The sequence below is a fragment of the Microcebus murinus genome, chromosome 20, assembly GCF_040939455.1.
Source record: "Microcebus murinus isolate Inina chromosome 20, M.murinus_Inina_mat1.0, whole genome shotgun sequence".
Classification (NCBI taxonomy): Eukaryota; Metazoa; Chordata; class Mammalia; order Primates; family Cheirogaleidae; genus Microcebus; species Microcebus murinus.
The window spans coordinates 21,341,838-21,357,184 of NC_134123.1; the positions used below are offsets into that span (position 1 = coordinate 21,341,838).

Here is a 15,347-nt window from a genome sequence, read left to right on the forward strand (position 1 = left end):
CGTCCCCCTGCTGGTTTAGCTCAAGCCCAAAAGGACTCTGGATTCTGGCTTGAGGCTTGGACCTAGGGCGCAAACAGATGCTAAGGCGTGGGTCTTAGTCACGTGACTGCGTGGAAGTGTGGGGAAGGGCATGGTGACGGGGTCTGGGAAGAGGGGAGGGCAGGGTAAGGGACTTATCGAGGTGCCCGTGGCATAGCTGCTGGGAGCAAGCTTATGATGTATGTAGAGGCAGCATGGAGCACAGGAGTTACCATGTGTTTATGTTGTGCTGCCTCCCCAGGTAGGGTGGAAGCAGGGTGGTTGCTATTCATATAGCACCAGCAAAACCGGAAAGTTGTTACAATAAACACGTAGGTCTGCGATACTTCAACATAGTGCCCTTGTGCAGTGCACAGCCTTCACAACTGTGCGTGGTGGCCCAGGGTGCAGGGAGCTCCTTTGCTATTAGAAGCTCCGGATGTTGTCATGTAAGGTCCTAGAATGCACCACCTGGGAGCCAACGGGTTCACAGGCAGGTTTTCCTAAGCCTCGTCCTCAAATGCAGTTGCTGTCCTGGTTTGCCCAGGTCTGAGCCTGCCTCGCACACTGACCAGCTGTTAGTATGGGTTGGCCCAAGCCCTGGTCATAGCGGGGCTGTATTCCCCGGGACACGTGTCTCCAGACTACCTGAGCCACGCTGGCAGAGAGTCCTAACTCTCTTGTTCTTGTTTTTTTTTTCTCTCTTTTCTGGCACAGAGAGTGGTTTTTCCTCCTGTCCCACGAGGTGCTCAACCCCATGTACTGTTTGTTTGAATACGCCGGCAAGAACAACTACTGCCTGCAGATCAACCCCGCCTCTTCCATCAACCCCGACCACCTCACCTACTTCCGCTTCATCGGCAGATTCATCGCCATGGTGAGGGGCGCCAGGGGGCAGGCCCTAGTCCCAGTCTCTTCTACCTCTTCCTTCTGGCGAAGTGTGCTGGGTGCACAGGGACATCCGCCCTGCCCCGTGGCCTCTGGGAAAGGCAGCCTGCGGGGAGGGTGGCCCCGCAGACCCCCACTCCCTCTCTGGGCCCCACGTCTCATCCCCACAGAACTCCTATCTTAAAAATGCAAAAAGCTAGAGAGAGTTCTGGAGAAACCAGAGTTTTCTCACTGGCCACCCGAGGGTATCAAAGGGCTGCCCCTGTTGATTTGTGCAGGACTTGTCAAGCAGACGCCCAGGGTCTCTGGGCCACAGACGTCACTAAACGTTAAATGCATTCCACTTTGGGGGCGTTGGGATGACAGGGCCGAGCGAAATCATTACTGCCCACCTGCTGCTTGTCTCTGGGAGGTGCCACTGTCTGTCACCAGCGTTTGGAAATGTCCGACTGAGACACTAAGGCCTTGTAGAAGGGGATTTGGAGGCAGCACCAGCTGAGCACAGAACCCCAGCAGACGGCTTGGTGCGAGGTGTAGGAACCATCTGTCGGGACAGTGCGGAGGGAGTCATAGCTTCTGTATTGACCTAGAAATAGGAGCACAGTGTGAGTTTGGAAAGGGGGCTCCTGCCCCGTTGAGTGTCTTGGGAGTGTGGAGAACCGGGATGGAGAAGTAGGGGCCATGAGAGACACAGTCTTTCTGCCCTGTTTGGTGGTTCGGGATGTTTCAATGCTAACTTTCCTTCACATCGCCCCCTGACTTCCCGAGTGTCCTGCCCAGCTCCCCTCCAGAACCCGAGGTCCCCATAAGTCCATGACTAAATATGGCCCTTCCCATCGTCTGCAAGTTCTTGGCCAAGGTGCTGGGCTCTGGAAGTCTAGAGACTGGCCCAGCCACGACAGGACAGACCAGTAAAACCCTAGACTATTACTCACCATTGGCCGCCAACTCTCGCCACCATTGGCGTCTGCATTATTTTTGGCTGCCTCTGCCACCCAGCCCTGAGTGCCAGGGAGCCAAGGCTGCCACCGGGAGCTGTTCTGAACAAGTCCTTTCTGTGATTGTGGGGCAGGCCTTTGCTAGACCGGGAACCAGCCTGGCAGGCATGCGGGGTGGGCAGCGGGCCTAGAGGTGGGCTCCCAGGCAGGCTGGATCTGCAGTGTGAAATGGGAGTCTGTCCCAACGTCCCAGGTGGGACAATAGTATTGCAGTTTCCCAGACTCTCCCCTCAGGCCCCTGAGATTCTAGCAGGGAGGGAAGGCAGGTCATGGGGGCAGGTTTTGATACCGAATCCAAGAGCCTGCTGTGGGCCGTGTCCAGGGAAGGCCAAACCTCTCTCCCGTGCCTCTTCCCTCCCCAGGCTCTGTACCATGGCAAGTTCATCGATACGGGCTTCACCCTCCCGTTCTACAAGCGGATGCTCAACAAGAGACCAACCTTGAAGGACCTGGAATCCATCGACCCCGAATTCTACAACTCCATTGTCTGGATCAAGTGGGTTCCTTCTGTCACCCTGTCCTGCAAGCAGCTGGGTCTCCGGCTGGGGAGTGGGTTCCAGTGGCTGCCAGGAAGGTCCCTGAGCACTCATCTTTGTGAGAGCTTGGGCAGAGGAGAGGCTTCTAGGTCTCCTGTAGGGCAGTTCTAGAATTCTCTCCTCGTGTCCGGGAACTGTCCTGTGCTCAGGATTCTAGGCCACTTGTGAGCCCTTGGGGACTCGTGGGCACTGAAAGTGAGTGATGGTGCAGGATTGAGGGAGACTCTCTGAGATAGACGTCTTCCCTTGGTGTGTTGTCCCCAGGGAAAACAACCTAGAGGAGTGTGGCCTGGAGCTGTACTTCATCCAGGACATGGAGATCCTAGGCAAGGTGACAACCCATGAGCTGAAGGAAGGTGGCGAGAGCATCCGTGTCACCGAGGAGAACAAGGAGGAGTACATCATGTAGGTCTCAAGCGCTGGGGAGCTCCATGCTCAGGGACTGGGAAGGGCTGGGGAAGGGCAGCCGGCGGGTTGCAGAGAAAGGCTTCCCCACTCTTGTGTTGAGGTGTGGCCTGTAGGTCACTCCGGACCCAAGACCTGCCCATTTGGCTCTGCCTTGATGGCAGCTGCTGGTGCCAGTCACTTGATGACATGAGTTGAGGGAGCCAGAGCTCCAGATCCTCTGTCCTTGACCTCAGGTTGCTGTTTTTTGCTACATGGGAAGATCACGGGGCTGAATTTCTTTGAAGAGGTATCAAACTTAGGTGTGTCTGTCTTCCTCCTGACAGAAAGGACTTCTGTGCCATGTGTGCTGGGGGCACCTTCCCCCATGCATGTCTTTCAGGCTGCTTGGTCTGGCCTGTGACCTCCACACTCGCACATGTCTGAGGTTCAGTCGGTCGGTGATGGCGGCAGGAGCAGGAGGAGCAGGTGGAGGGGGTGGAGGGTGATTTCAAAGACTGTGATCTCCGGGTCACTCTGAGTTTTTCAAGCTTCTGCTCTGGGGCCTTCAGCACACTGGGTCTAGGTGTGCCAGAAGTTTCTCCGCTGATTTGGTGCCCTGTGTACTAACGGCCACGTGGTCTCGGGCTCCACCATGGCTGGTCTTTGCTCTTAGGCTGCTGACGGACTGGCGTTTCACCCGAGGCGTGGAAGAGCAGACCAAAGCCTTCCTGGATGGCTTCAACGAGGTGGCCCCGCTCGAGTGGCTGCGCTACTTTGACGAGAAGGAGCTGGAGGTGAGTGTCTGAGGTTGCTGGGACCCTGAGCCCCTGCTTCCGGGGTGACCCTGCTCTTGGATGTGCTCACTGTACACCCACAGAAACTCACCCCTAAAACCGCCGCTCCAGCAGAGCAGATAGGTTTGATTTTATCCTCATTACCCACCCTTCCCTGGATGTTTGTTTTAAGAAAGCAGAGACTTGCATTATCTGTATTATTAAAGCTGCGAGCAACAGTAGCTAGTTGGAAATGTTTGGGACTGTTCCATCTGCTGGTGAGTCCTCATGGGGAGGGTCCAGCTGGGGTGCTGACGGCCTTCCCCTGCCCTAGCTGATGCTGTGCGGCATGCAAGAGATAGACATGAGCGACTGGCAGAAGAACACCATCTACCGGCACTACACCAAGAACAGCAAGCAGATCCAGTGGTTCTGGCAGGTGCGTCCCGGTGCCCCAGTTAGACCCCAAGCTCAGTAACCCTTTGTCTTTGACCTTCGCCCCTCCCCACCGTCCCCCTTCCCCCTCAACCTGCAAAAGGAGATGATAAACCCAGCCTTGGGGTGGATGGAGGCTGTTGCAGCTGGTTTGTGGCCAGTGCATGTGACAGGAGGTTGTCAGTGGTCAGCCTTGGGCCAGCTGGTGTGCAGGGGATGACCTGCAGGTAGGAAGTAAAACTGCCACTTGCGTGGTCCCCTTCCAGCCAAATAGGATGGGAAGGCAGTCCCTTGGCTCCAGAAAAATTGAATGAGCTATCATCTTGGATATAATGAATCAATTTCTTTTTTTTTTTTTTTGAGACAGAATCTAGCTTTGTTGCTCAGGATAGAGTGAGTGCCATGGCGTCAGCCTAGCTCACAGCAACCTCAAACTCCTGGGCTCAAGCAATCCTCCTGCCTCAGCCTCCCAAGTAGGTGGGACTGCAGGCATGCGCCACCATGCCCGGCTAATTTTTTTCTATAAATTAGTTGGCCAATTAATTTCTTTTTATTTTTAGTAGAGACGGCGTCTCGCTCTTGCTCAGGCTGGTTTTGAACTCCTGACCTCGAGCAATCTGCCCGCCTTGGCCTCCCAGAGTGCTAGGATTACAGGCATGAGCCACCACGCCTGGCCTGAATGAATTTCTTTATATATATGGGTTTGCTGTTATCATTATGAAGTTCAGCATACATAAGAAAATAATAAATGTAACATACATATTCTTTGTGTATATAATTTTTGTGGAGGCGAAATTTACATAACATACAATTAACCATTTTAAGTAGTTTAAGATACACAATTCTGTGGCTTCTGGCTGGGCCTGGTGGCTCATACCTGTAATCCTAGCACTCTGGGAGGCCTAGGCGGGTGGATCATTTGAGCTCATGAGTTCGAGACCAGACTGACCAAGAGCGAGACCCTGTCTCTACTAAAAACAGAAAGAAATTAGCTGGACAACTAAAAATATATATAGGAAAAAATTAGCCGGGCATGGTGGCACATGCCTGTAGTCCCAGCTACTTGGGAGGCTGAGGTAGGAGGATCGCTTGAGGGTAGGAATTTGAGGTTGCTGTGAGCTAGGCTGATGCCATGGCACTGTAGCCCGGGCAACAGAATGAGATTCTGTCTCAAAAAAAAAAAAATGCTGTGGCTTCTAGTACATTCACAGTGCTGTGCAAATGTCACCACTGTCTAGTTCTAGGACGTTTCATCTGCTCCAAAAGAAACCCTATGCCCATTAAGTAGTCACTCCCATCCTTAGCATATTTTTAAAAGCAGAACTTGGATGGGAAGAGAGTACCTGGCCTGAGGTGTCCCCAATCCCAGCGATGGCCTGTGGACTGGTGGGAATGTTCTGCAGAGACAACCTCTTAAAGAAAGCACCTCTGGGGTTTCTCAGGTTGGTGGCTCTCACCCCCTGCCCGACCTGGCTTTGTCTTCTTAGCCCCAAAGAGGGTTAACCCACTGACCTGGGGAGCTCCCTGCTAGGGCCTGGCCAAGTGGGCCACCTCATGTGCCTTGATGTGTGGCGTTCTAGGTGGTGAAGGAGATGGACAACGAGAAGAGGATCCGGCTGCTGCAGTTTGTGACTGGAACCTGCCGCCTGCCTGTTGGGGGCTTTGCCGAACTCATCGGTAGGTTTCCGTTGCCCTGCTGGTGCCCGGGCTGCGGGTGAGGACAGTGTGTTCCTGGAAGCAGGTCAGTGGGGGGGGGGGAGAGCCGTGGACTCTTTGTCGTGACCTCTTCGTCCTGGGGCTGAGCCTGTCTGTGGGTGGAGCCAGAGGGTCCTGCTTTGGGAGGAACGTGTCTGTTGACTTACGATGTGTTTGATCTTGGGTGACAGGTAGCAACGGACCACAGAAGTTTTGCATTGACAAGGTTGGCAAGGAGACCTGGCTGCCCAGAAGCCACACCTGGTGAGCCTGCTGGTCTCGGTGGCAGATGGGGGAGCCTCATAGACCAGACGCCCCCCTGGGGCAGCCCAGCGGGGGCAGCCACTTTCGAGCCTTGACTCTGGCAGCCATTTGTGGCTCTGGGGTGTTGGGTTGGCAAGATGGGGCTGTGATGTGCCCGGGCTACAACCACCTCGGGCCTCTGACCCATGGCTGTGCAGCTCCTCCCCACTGCGCAGCTGTCCTGGCCCCTCCCCGGCCCTTGTGGTCCAGGTGCCTGTGCCGTGGGGGCCTGCTGTGTCAGCCCGTGGCAGTGGCGTGAACTTTGTGGCCCCCTGCAGCCGGCCAGGGCTGCTAAGCGTCCTGCTTCCCTCCCAACAGTTTCAACCGCCTGGATCTCCCACCCTACAAGAGCTACGAGCAGCTGAAAGAGAAGCTGCTGTATGCCATCGAGGAGACCGAGGGCTTTGGACAGGAGTAACGAGGCCGCCGCCCCACGCCCCCCAGCACACACGTAGTCCTGAGTCCTCCCTGCCTGAGAGGCCACTGGCCGTGTAGCCCTCGGGAGGTCCCCGAGGACAGTGGCCCTGCATGGGATCACCCTGTCATCACGCTGGTGGCAGAAGAGCCCGACCCCAGGAGGCCCTGCAGCCCTGCCACCTGCGGGTGGCAGTCTGGAATAAAGCCCCCAGTCACCTTTGGCCCCACCACCCATTGTGAAGTCCGGAGGGCTGACCCTCTCTGCAAAACTCTGCCCCTTCCCCGGGCCCAAGCCTGGGTGTGCGTGAGTGTGCCAGGGAAGGGGTTTGTCTGGGGCTGTGGCCGGAGCCCGGGGCCGGGTGGGCTGGTTAGGCGGGAAGGAGATTGGCCACTCGGGGTAGCTGTTCGGGACCGAGAAAGCCAAGGGTCTCTGCCAGTAAAAGAGGTTCTGTCTCAAATAGAACTTTCCCGGTGATCCATATGAAATGAAGGTGTGCGGGCGAGGACTCTGGATCAGGGCCGATCTTAGTTCTGTCCCTGGTGGGTTCCAGCCAGCAGGGCAGCAGGACTCGGTGGCCAGTCCGTTCTTTCTCAGTAAACAAAGTCCAGGCTGCCTGGGCACCCGTGGAATGGAAACAGCAAACTCCCGCAGACTCCCTTTGTCTGTTCATAAACTTGAAGCATTTGTGTGTAGGGTTGCTTTCGGTTTTCTGGTGTGCTGCTTTCACTTTCTGTCAAGGAGCTGGTACCCCAGCTGTTCCAGGACCTCAAGGGACCCAGCTGCTTGGGTCTAAGAGTTTCCCAAACAGCCGCTCGTCTCAGGAACCCTCTTAGCAGTTCTGTGAGCTCAGGCAGGCCTGACATGGCAGTTCGTCCTCACGGTGTGGCCTAGTCCCTGAGCTTGGCAGAGAGGAAGGGGGTGGTGTCCTGAGCGATACTCCTAACCTTGCCACCTTCGATAGAGAAGAAGCCCCTTTGCTAGATACAGTCACCCGGGCAGCCCCTGGAGCTCCCGGCGGGCCGTAGTCCCCTGTTTAGGATGCATTGTGGCCTGGCTGGCTGAAAGAGCTCATCCTGCATAGATGCGAGGCTTTATCTGCATGCAGGAAAGGAAAACCAGCGGAAGGGCCCTGAGCTGCTGCAGAGCCTGACCTGATTTGGGGAGTTCCCATCAGCCCCTGATGTGGGAATGTGGTGGTTCTAGAAATCTCCAAGGTGAAGAACGTGCTCCCGCGGGGTGCTGGAGTAGCAGAGACCCCAGTCCGGACCCCTGGGTTCTAGTGCCGACCGCCAGATGCAGACCAGCTTCCTAGAACCCCAGACGGGCCCTCAGGCTGGTCATGGGAGCCCTCTGAGGATAGCCTCATGTCCCCAGACCATGTCCTTCCGAGGCCTGTGGAGGCACAGCCCGTGTCCACCTGTCGCGTGTGCTGGTCTGAGCGGCCCAGCTTGCTGCAGCTCAGCCTGCTCTGTCCCACTGTCATTTGCTGCTCACCCCACGGCACGTCCCCACACAGGCCGCTTTGTCGGGTGGGCTGGGGCGCGAGCTGTGCTTCGAGGTTTGGAAGCTTCAGGCTTGCGGGTGTTCATGAGTGTTCATGTGTGTGTGCGTACCTACGTGTAAATAACTGAAGTGTCTGTGCGGAATGCCCTTCGGTAGCACTGGGTTGGTCAGCAGGTTGTTTTGTAATGCCCGCCCCCTGCCTCGATATTGCCAGTTTCTTGTGCAATAAACAATCAGCAGCTGTGGGTGGTGTTGGTGTGGATGTCTGCAAAACTTCTGTCCTCCAGACAGGTGGCCTCTGGGCTCCATAGACCCTCCAGACCCGGGTAGAGGTGGAGATGCTCATTTTGAGAAACATGTGCATCATTAACCAAGGCAGCCCTACTTTTGGGAAGGGCGGCTGAGTCCTTGTCCAGGGATCACTGGCTTCAGCCCTCGGTCGGCTGTCTCACTGTACCCTCTCACCATCCTGTGCCTCCCCTGCCAGGCCTGGGTCTCTTCCAGCAGTTGCTGTGGGCAGCAGACCAGGACCAGCTGCAGGTTGGGTGGGCTTGGGGGAGAGTGTTCTGGGCAGTCATTCATTCAAGAGATACTTATGGGGGTTTCACAAGTTCCATGATTGCAGAGGGACTTGATCTTGACTTCATGGTCACACAAGGACTTGTCACTCCCTTTTCTTGCCAGTGAAGTGTTCAAAGCTGGGGCAGGTCACCATGCTGATGGGGCCAGATGCATTCAACACGGAAATGTGGACCACAGGAGCCCTGGTTGCCTCTTCTCAGGGAGGTAGAGATGTCCAGAGCTCCCTGGAGTCCATCAGCTGTGCTCATGCCCACCAGCCCCAAAACCTGCCTTTCACGTGGTAGATCAACATTACGTTTTGACAAATCATTGAAAAAAGTCCATGTTGTGCAGACATCTCGTAATAAATTCAAGTAAGACATGCGCAAGTGGAAATCCTGCTCCCCACCCTTTTCTCCAGAAAGAACCTGTGCACAGCTGGCCATGGTCCTTCCAGACTATTTTGTGTGTATATGCAAGTCGTACACACGGATTTTAAAACATACCAAAACGGGGTTATTATACATGTTGAACAACTCACTTCTTTCATTAAATGCGACACCTTTCCATGCCTGTTAATATAGATCTATTTAATTCTGTAGCTACTGTGTGATATTCCATATCGTGGTGGTTCTAGAATACGCCCATCTCCTTCCTAAGGGGCGTCGAGGTTGTGTCCAGCAGGACGCTGGTGGCTGCAAAGCTTCGGTAAACGGCTTTGGGCAGGTCTGTGGGCCGGTGCTGCTCTTCCGGTAGAGGACAGTCCTAGAAGTTGGATTGTTGATTATGCACCTCTATTTTTATTTACAAAATTTTAAAAGGTTCAGAATTCAGAGATGTGAAGGGTCTGCAGTGAAAGGCCTCCCTTATTCTTCCGCCCCTCAGTCACCCCGATCCCTCTTGGAGGCAGCTGTTGTTGCTGGCTTCTTTTGGATCCTTCCAGATACACTTCAGAAAATTCCAGTAGGTCCTACCAAATTGCCATACAGGTTCTTGTCTGGCCACCCTCAGCACTGGGCAGGATCTCTGGCTGCCCCCTCTGTGAATTGATCTGAGCTCCCGGGTCTCTGGTTGCCCTCTGGGCATCGGATCTGCCTTTGACTTTCACACAATCAGAGTGGTTTTAACATTTATATTCTATTGTGTAACCAGAATGAAATGTTCCCTCCTTTCTCCAAAGATTTATTCTAAAAGCTGACATGCAACAAAAATGTTTCTATTGCTATGATCATGTAAATACAATTTACTAAATAATATAATGCAACTAGTTCTTGCTTGGATCTCTCCCTCTGTGGTTTCTTTTCTTTTCTTTTTTTTTTTGAGACAGTCTTACTCTGTCACCTGGGCTAGAGTGCCGTGGCGTCAGCCTAGTTCACAGCAACCTCAAACTCCTGGGCTCAAGCAATCCTGCCTCAGCCTCCCGAGTAGCTGGGACTACAGGCATGTGCCACCATGCCTGGCTAATTTTTTGTATATATATTAGTTGGCCAATTAATTTCTTTATAGTAGAGACGGTGTCTTGCTCTTGCCCAGGCTGGTTTTGAACTCCTGACCTTGAGCAATCTGCCCCCCTTGGTCTCCCAGAGTGCTAGGATTACAGGCGTGAGCCACTGCGCCTGGATCCTGGCTAAATTTTCTGTTTTTTGTAGAGACGAGATCTTGCTCTTGTTCAGGCTGGTCTTGAGCTCAAATTATCCTCCTGCCTTGGCTTCCCAGAGTGCTAGGATTACAGGCGTGAGCCACTGCGCCCGGCCCCTCTGTGGTTTCTAATTACCTCTCTTTGCTTTTATTACATTCTTAATTTTTTTCTTACTCTGAAATGTTTCAAGTAAAACATCTAGGTACTAGTTCTATTATAGTTACTAGAGTCCCCCTCCCCCCGCCAAATCCCTAGAAATTATAATAATTTACTGATATAATTAGCCAAAGATAAGATAGAAAATAATTTTGGAAGTGGAGAGTGATATGACTATCTTTCGTGCCCAGAGTCCCCAGTGGGGCTCCCAGGTGCCAGTAAGACTTTATATAAGGTGGGACCTCACCAGATCTGGTAAGCCCAGCTCTTTCTATACCATGGCCCTTCTCCATCTTGGAGCTTATGTCACCTTTCTAGAAAAACACACTAAAGAATCTGTGTGTGGCTCATGCTTATAGTCCTAGCACTTTGGGAGGCTGAGGCGGGAGGATCACTTGAGCCCAGGAGTTAGAGGTTACAGTGAGCTGTGATTGCACTGCTGCACTCTAGCTTGGGTGACAGAGTGAGACTCTTTATAAACAAACAAACAAACAAAAAAAGATTTGCATGCTTACATTTAAAGGCATGTTTACAAATAGCAGCCTCTCCTGCTGCCTGAACCAAACTAAGCATCAACAAGGCTCCAGCCTCATCTTGGGGAAGAGAATTAAGCCAGTAGCCAAAGTTGTTCCCTAAGCTCACGTCCCTACAGTCTACCCCTGGATCTGATCTTACCTTTTCTCCAGCCACTTCTGATTCTGAGGTTGGTTCGAGTACCACAGTCAGAAACCCACTTTCCTACAGTCCATGCTCCAACCAATTGATTACAGACTGGAGCATTGATTTTTCTTCGGTACACTTTCTGTTACTTGTATCTTCTAAACATTATCATGGATTCAAGGTCTAACTCTAGTTGGGCTCAGTGATGCATTGTCTTTGGTTTGTTTAGTTTTTTTATTGTGGTCAAATACACATAACACAAAATTTACCATCTTAGCCATTTTTATTTATTTTTTTTCTTTTTTTTAACAATAAATCTTGGTGAGAACTTAGCCATTTTTAAATGTGCAGGCAGTGGTATTAAATGCATTCACCTTGTTGTACAACCATCACCACCATCCACCTCCAGAACTCTTTTCTTTGGAAACTCTGTACCCATTAAACAACTTCCCGTCCTCCCCTCCCACGCCCTGGCAACCACCATTCTACTTTGTCTCTATGATTTTGACTACTCTAGGACTTCAGATAAGTAGAATCATACAGTATTGTCTTTGTGGCCAGCTTATTTCACTTAGTATAATGTCCTCATGTTTCATCCACGTTGTGGTATGTGTCAGAATTTCCTTCCTTTTTAAGGCTGAATGTTATTCCATTGTATGATAGGTATAGATCCCATGTTGCTTATCCATTCATCTGTTGGTGGGTATCTGGGTCACTTCTACATTTCAGCTATTATGAATAAGGTTGCTATGAACATGGGTGTATAACCATCTCTCTGAGACCCTGCTTTCAGTTCTTTTGGGTATACCCAGAAGTGGAATTGCTGGATCACCTTTTTTTTTTTTTTTTAAGCCCTATTAGGTGCCAGTCACTTTGTTAGATACTTTTTTTTTTAAAGAGATGGGGGGTCTTGCTATGTTGCCCAGGCTAGTCTAGAACTCCTGGCTCAAGTGATCTCCTGCCTCCGTCTCCTGAGTACCCAGGACTACAAGTGCACATCATTGGCACCCAGCTTGGATCATACAATAATCCTATTTTTAATGTTTTGAGCAATTGCCATACTGCTTTCCTCAGTGGCTGTACCATTTTACATTCCTACCAACAGTGCACAGGGTTCTAATTTTTTCAGCATTTACTATTTTCTGTTGTTTTTTTTGATAGTAGCCATCCTAATGGGTGTGAGGTGGTATCTCCTGGTAGGGTTTTTTTCCCTCTTAATCCCATGACAGATTATCATTGTAGTTTTGATTCGAATTTCTCTAGTGATATTGAGGATACTTTTGTGTGTTTATTGGCCATTTGTACATCTTCTTTGGAGAAATGTCTGTTCAAGTCCTTTGCGTTCTTTATTTTCTTTTTGATGCTCATTATAATTTTGGCCCCTTCAGTTTGACTCTGTTGTCACCCTTTGATGGCCTGCAAGATATCCTATTCCCAACCTTAGTTCCCTTGCCCAGAACAGGGAATCAGTCACTCTACCGGAAGCCCTGGTCCTTTTTGGTGTAAAAAAGTTATTAGAAATAAAAACATGGGGTTCCACCAAAATGCTCCGAGTAAAGACACAAAATGTAAGAAGAGAGAAACAAAAAGACTGCTTCAAAGACAAGATAAATAATTCCATGGGCCAGAAACAGAACAAAAGTGCAAAACCTTGGGTGAGACTGAAGCGGTGGCCCTGCAGTCTGGCAGTGGGGCTGAGAGCTCAGCCGCTGCGGGCTGCAGGGGTCTGACTAGGTCCAGCACAGACGGGACATTCATCGAAGCCGGCCAAGCAGCAAGCAGAAACCATAGCCAACTGCCGCTGCTGTGCCCTGGGCTGTGGCTTCGAGAACCAACGATGGAGGCCGAAGGAGGCGGAAACTCACCAAGCCATACCCATCACGTGGTTCTGAACTGGGTCTGTGATCTTCCCAGGTCACCGTAGGCCAGGGCCCCACTCTGCCATTTCACGATGAAGCTCCAGGGTGTGGTGGCCCAGAAGGACAGGAGGAAGCGGGCCAGCCCTGGCACAGGAGAGGGAGCGAAAGAACAACCCCTCACTCAGCACGTCTGGCTCTTGCTAGTTCAGTGGGAGACACATGGGTGGGTCTTGCTTGCTGGTCTTTGCTGTGAGGGATTTGGTGGCAAGCAGACCCTTTCTCTGGGGCTCCAAGCATCACTGTTCAGGGTCTCTGAGGTGGCTGGTTTCTCTAGAGATGGATCCTCTGCTGCCTGCCTTCGGAGGAGGAAATGCCTGAGCTGGGGACACCTGCTGGCAGGCTTCCTGGGAACAAAGACCAGGAAGGAACCAAGGCTCCCAAAGCCCAGGCCATGGACTTTACCTTTTCTCTGCTCTCCTGCCCTGCATCTTCCCCCAGCCTTCTGCTTTGACTGGGGTCCCCAAGCCTGGAGCTTGACTCAGCCTCTGGTCTCCTACAGTTGGGAGTGGGGAGGTCACCAGGCTGTGTGGGGCGCGGGGGAGGACCGACCTGGGTGTCCCACCATTCTGTTCAGAAACCTGTAACTACCCCAGTTTTTAGCTCCCCCCTCACTCCCGCCTTCCTGCTGCCTCCAAGTGCTGAGTCCCTCGGGTCCTGCAGGACTGGGCTCACTTCTCATCTACGTCTCCCTCCGCAGTGTCTTGGGTTAAAAATCCTGCTTGGCAGTTAACACTCTTCTACCTGGTTTGCACCATTTCAAACCTTGTTAACCGTCCTTGCCCATCACTAAATCCTCTTACATTAAAACTTTCTTTGCTGTCACTTGAGCTGGGCTGGAGAGAGAGATGGTTAATCTGCTCTCAGTTAACTTTTCTTTGATAGATCCACCGGGGAGCAGAGGAGGACAGCATGCAGCTGGAAACCTCTGCAGAAAGGGCCCAAAGGGGGCTTGATGTTTTATTATATTGACTTCCAACTAACTGCCTGCTACTACCCCTGCCTTGTGCCTCTCCCCGCTCTGCAGGGCTCACTAGAGCCCTTCTTTTTTATTTTTTATTTTTTTTTGAGACAGAGTCTCACTTTGTTGCCCAGGCTAGAGTGAGTGCTGTGACATCAGCCTAGCTCACAGCAACCTCAAACTCCTGGGCTCAAGCGATCCTCCTGCCTCAGCCTCCCAAGTAGCTGGGACTACAGGCATGCGCCACCATGCCCAGCTAATTTTTTGTATATATATTTTTTAGTTGGTCAATTAATTTCTTTCTATTTTTAGTAGACACAGGGTCTCGCTCAGGCTGGTTTCGAACTCCTGACCTTGAGCAATCCGCCTGCCTCGACCTCCCAGAGTGCTAGGATTACAGGCGTGAGCCACTGCGCCCGGCCTCAGAGCCCTTCTTGGCTAAGTTCCTTACACCGGAAGTCTTGGCCAAGGGCTCCCTCCACCCAGGCCACTCCTCCTGCTTTATACCTTCCAGAAATGTGTTGAACTCTCTTGTCCACCTCTCTGATGCGACCTCTCAAATTGGGACAAATGGCTAGAGCAAAATGGAAACAGTTTTATATTCGTTCACTGTCATTTTAATGGGGTCTTGGGAGAAAATAAAGGAAAATACATATGAGAATGGAGTTTTTGCTGATCAGGCCAGATGAAGCCCATTGCACCCCACCTCTCCAAGGGCACTGACTGGCGTCCTCATGCTGGGGTGGCTGGGGTCGGGAAGTGGGCCATGAGGACAGAACGGGTTTGCTTTGCTTTGTTGTCTCCAAAGACAGTGGTGGCAATAGATAGTTCTATTTATAAACAAGAGGGATCTTTCACTTCTGCATTTTCCACTAACGTTATCCTCATTCTAAGATATTAATTAGGCACCAGAATTAAGGCTCTTGTTGATTACCCTCTGGGTTCCCTAGGTGGCCGCAGTGCTGACTGCCTGGTGCTCACACCCAGGGGTGAGCCCCTCCCCTTGAGTGTGGGCTGCTCCAGTGACTTGCTTCTAACCAGTGGTCTATGGCAAAGGTGACGAGATGTGACTTCTGTGATTAAATTGCAAAGGATTATGACCTGCTTTCTGCCACCTGACTCTCCCCCTTGCCTTCTCGGCACGTGTGTTTTGCTGGAGCAAGTGGCCGTGTTGGAGGGGCCTACATGGCAAGGGGCTGAGGGCAGTCATGTGCCAACAGCTGGCAGTGAGCTGAGGCCCTCAGTCCAGCAGCCCACAAGGAGTTGAATCCTGCTGATAGCCACGTGCGCTCGGAGCCGGGTCTTTCCCTCGCTGAGCCCTGAGGTGACTACAACCCAGCTGACACCTCAACTGCAGCCTGTGAGCAGCCCCAGCAGAGGACCAGGTAAACGTGCCAGGGTTCCTGACCCATAGATGCTGTGAGATCGTAAATGTGTGTTGTTTTATGCTGCTAAATTTTATGGTCATTTGTTACGCAGCAATAGGTAGCTAATACACCA

At 52.1% G+C, this 15,347-nt stretch overlaps 2 protein-coding genes across 4 annotated transcripts in view; one reads left to right on the forward strand and one right to left on the reverse strand.

The window, feature by feature from the left end:
- Positions 1-775, reverse strand: part of NOB1 (NIN1 (RPN12) binding protein 1 homolog) — a 153,113-nt gene extending 152,338 nt beyond the window's left edge. Inside the window, exon 1 of the mRNA XM_075995761.1 lies at positions 772-775. The gene's annotated coding sequence lies outside the window, so the exon portion shown is untranslated. The remainder of the gene's footprint in view (positions 1-771) is intronic.
- WWP2 (WW domain containing E3 ubiquitin protein ligase 2) overlaps positions 1-6,677 on the forward strand; it is a 139,786-nt gene extending 133,109 nt beyond the window's left edge. For all 3 annotated transcript variants that reach the window (XM_012742395.3, XM_075995754.1, XM_075995755.1), the window contains 8 exons: positions 736-895; positions 2,267-2,400; positions 2,705-2,845; positions 3,501-3,621; positions 3,935-4,039; positions 5,616-5,712; positions 5,922-5,994; positions 6,352-6,677. In XM_012742395.3, the coding sequence (XP_012597849.2) occupies positions 736-895; positions 2,267-2,400; positions 2,705-2,845; positions 3,501-3,621; positions 3,935-4,039; positions 5,616-5,712; positions 5,922-5,994; positions 6,352-6,451 (931 nt within the window). In that variant the 3' untranslated portion in view covers positions 6,452-6,677. The remainder of the gene's footprint in view (positions 1-735; positions 896-2,266; positions 2,401-2,704; positions 2,846-3,500; positions 3,622-3,934; positions 4,040-5,615; positions 5,713-5,921; positions 5,995-6,351) is intronic.
- Positions 6,678-15,347: the final 8,670 nt, after the last annotated feature.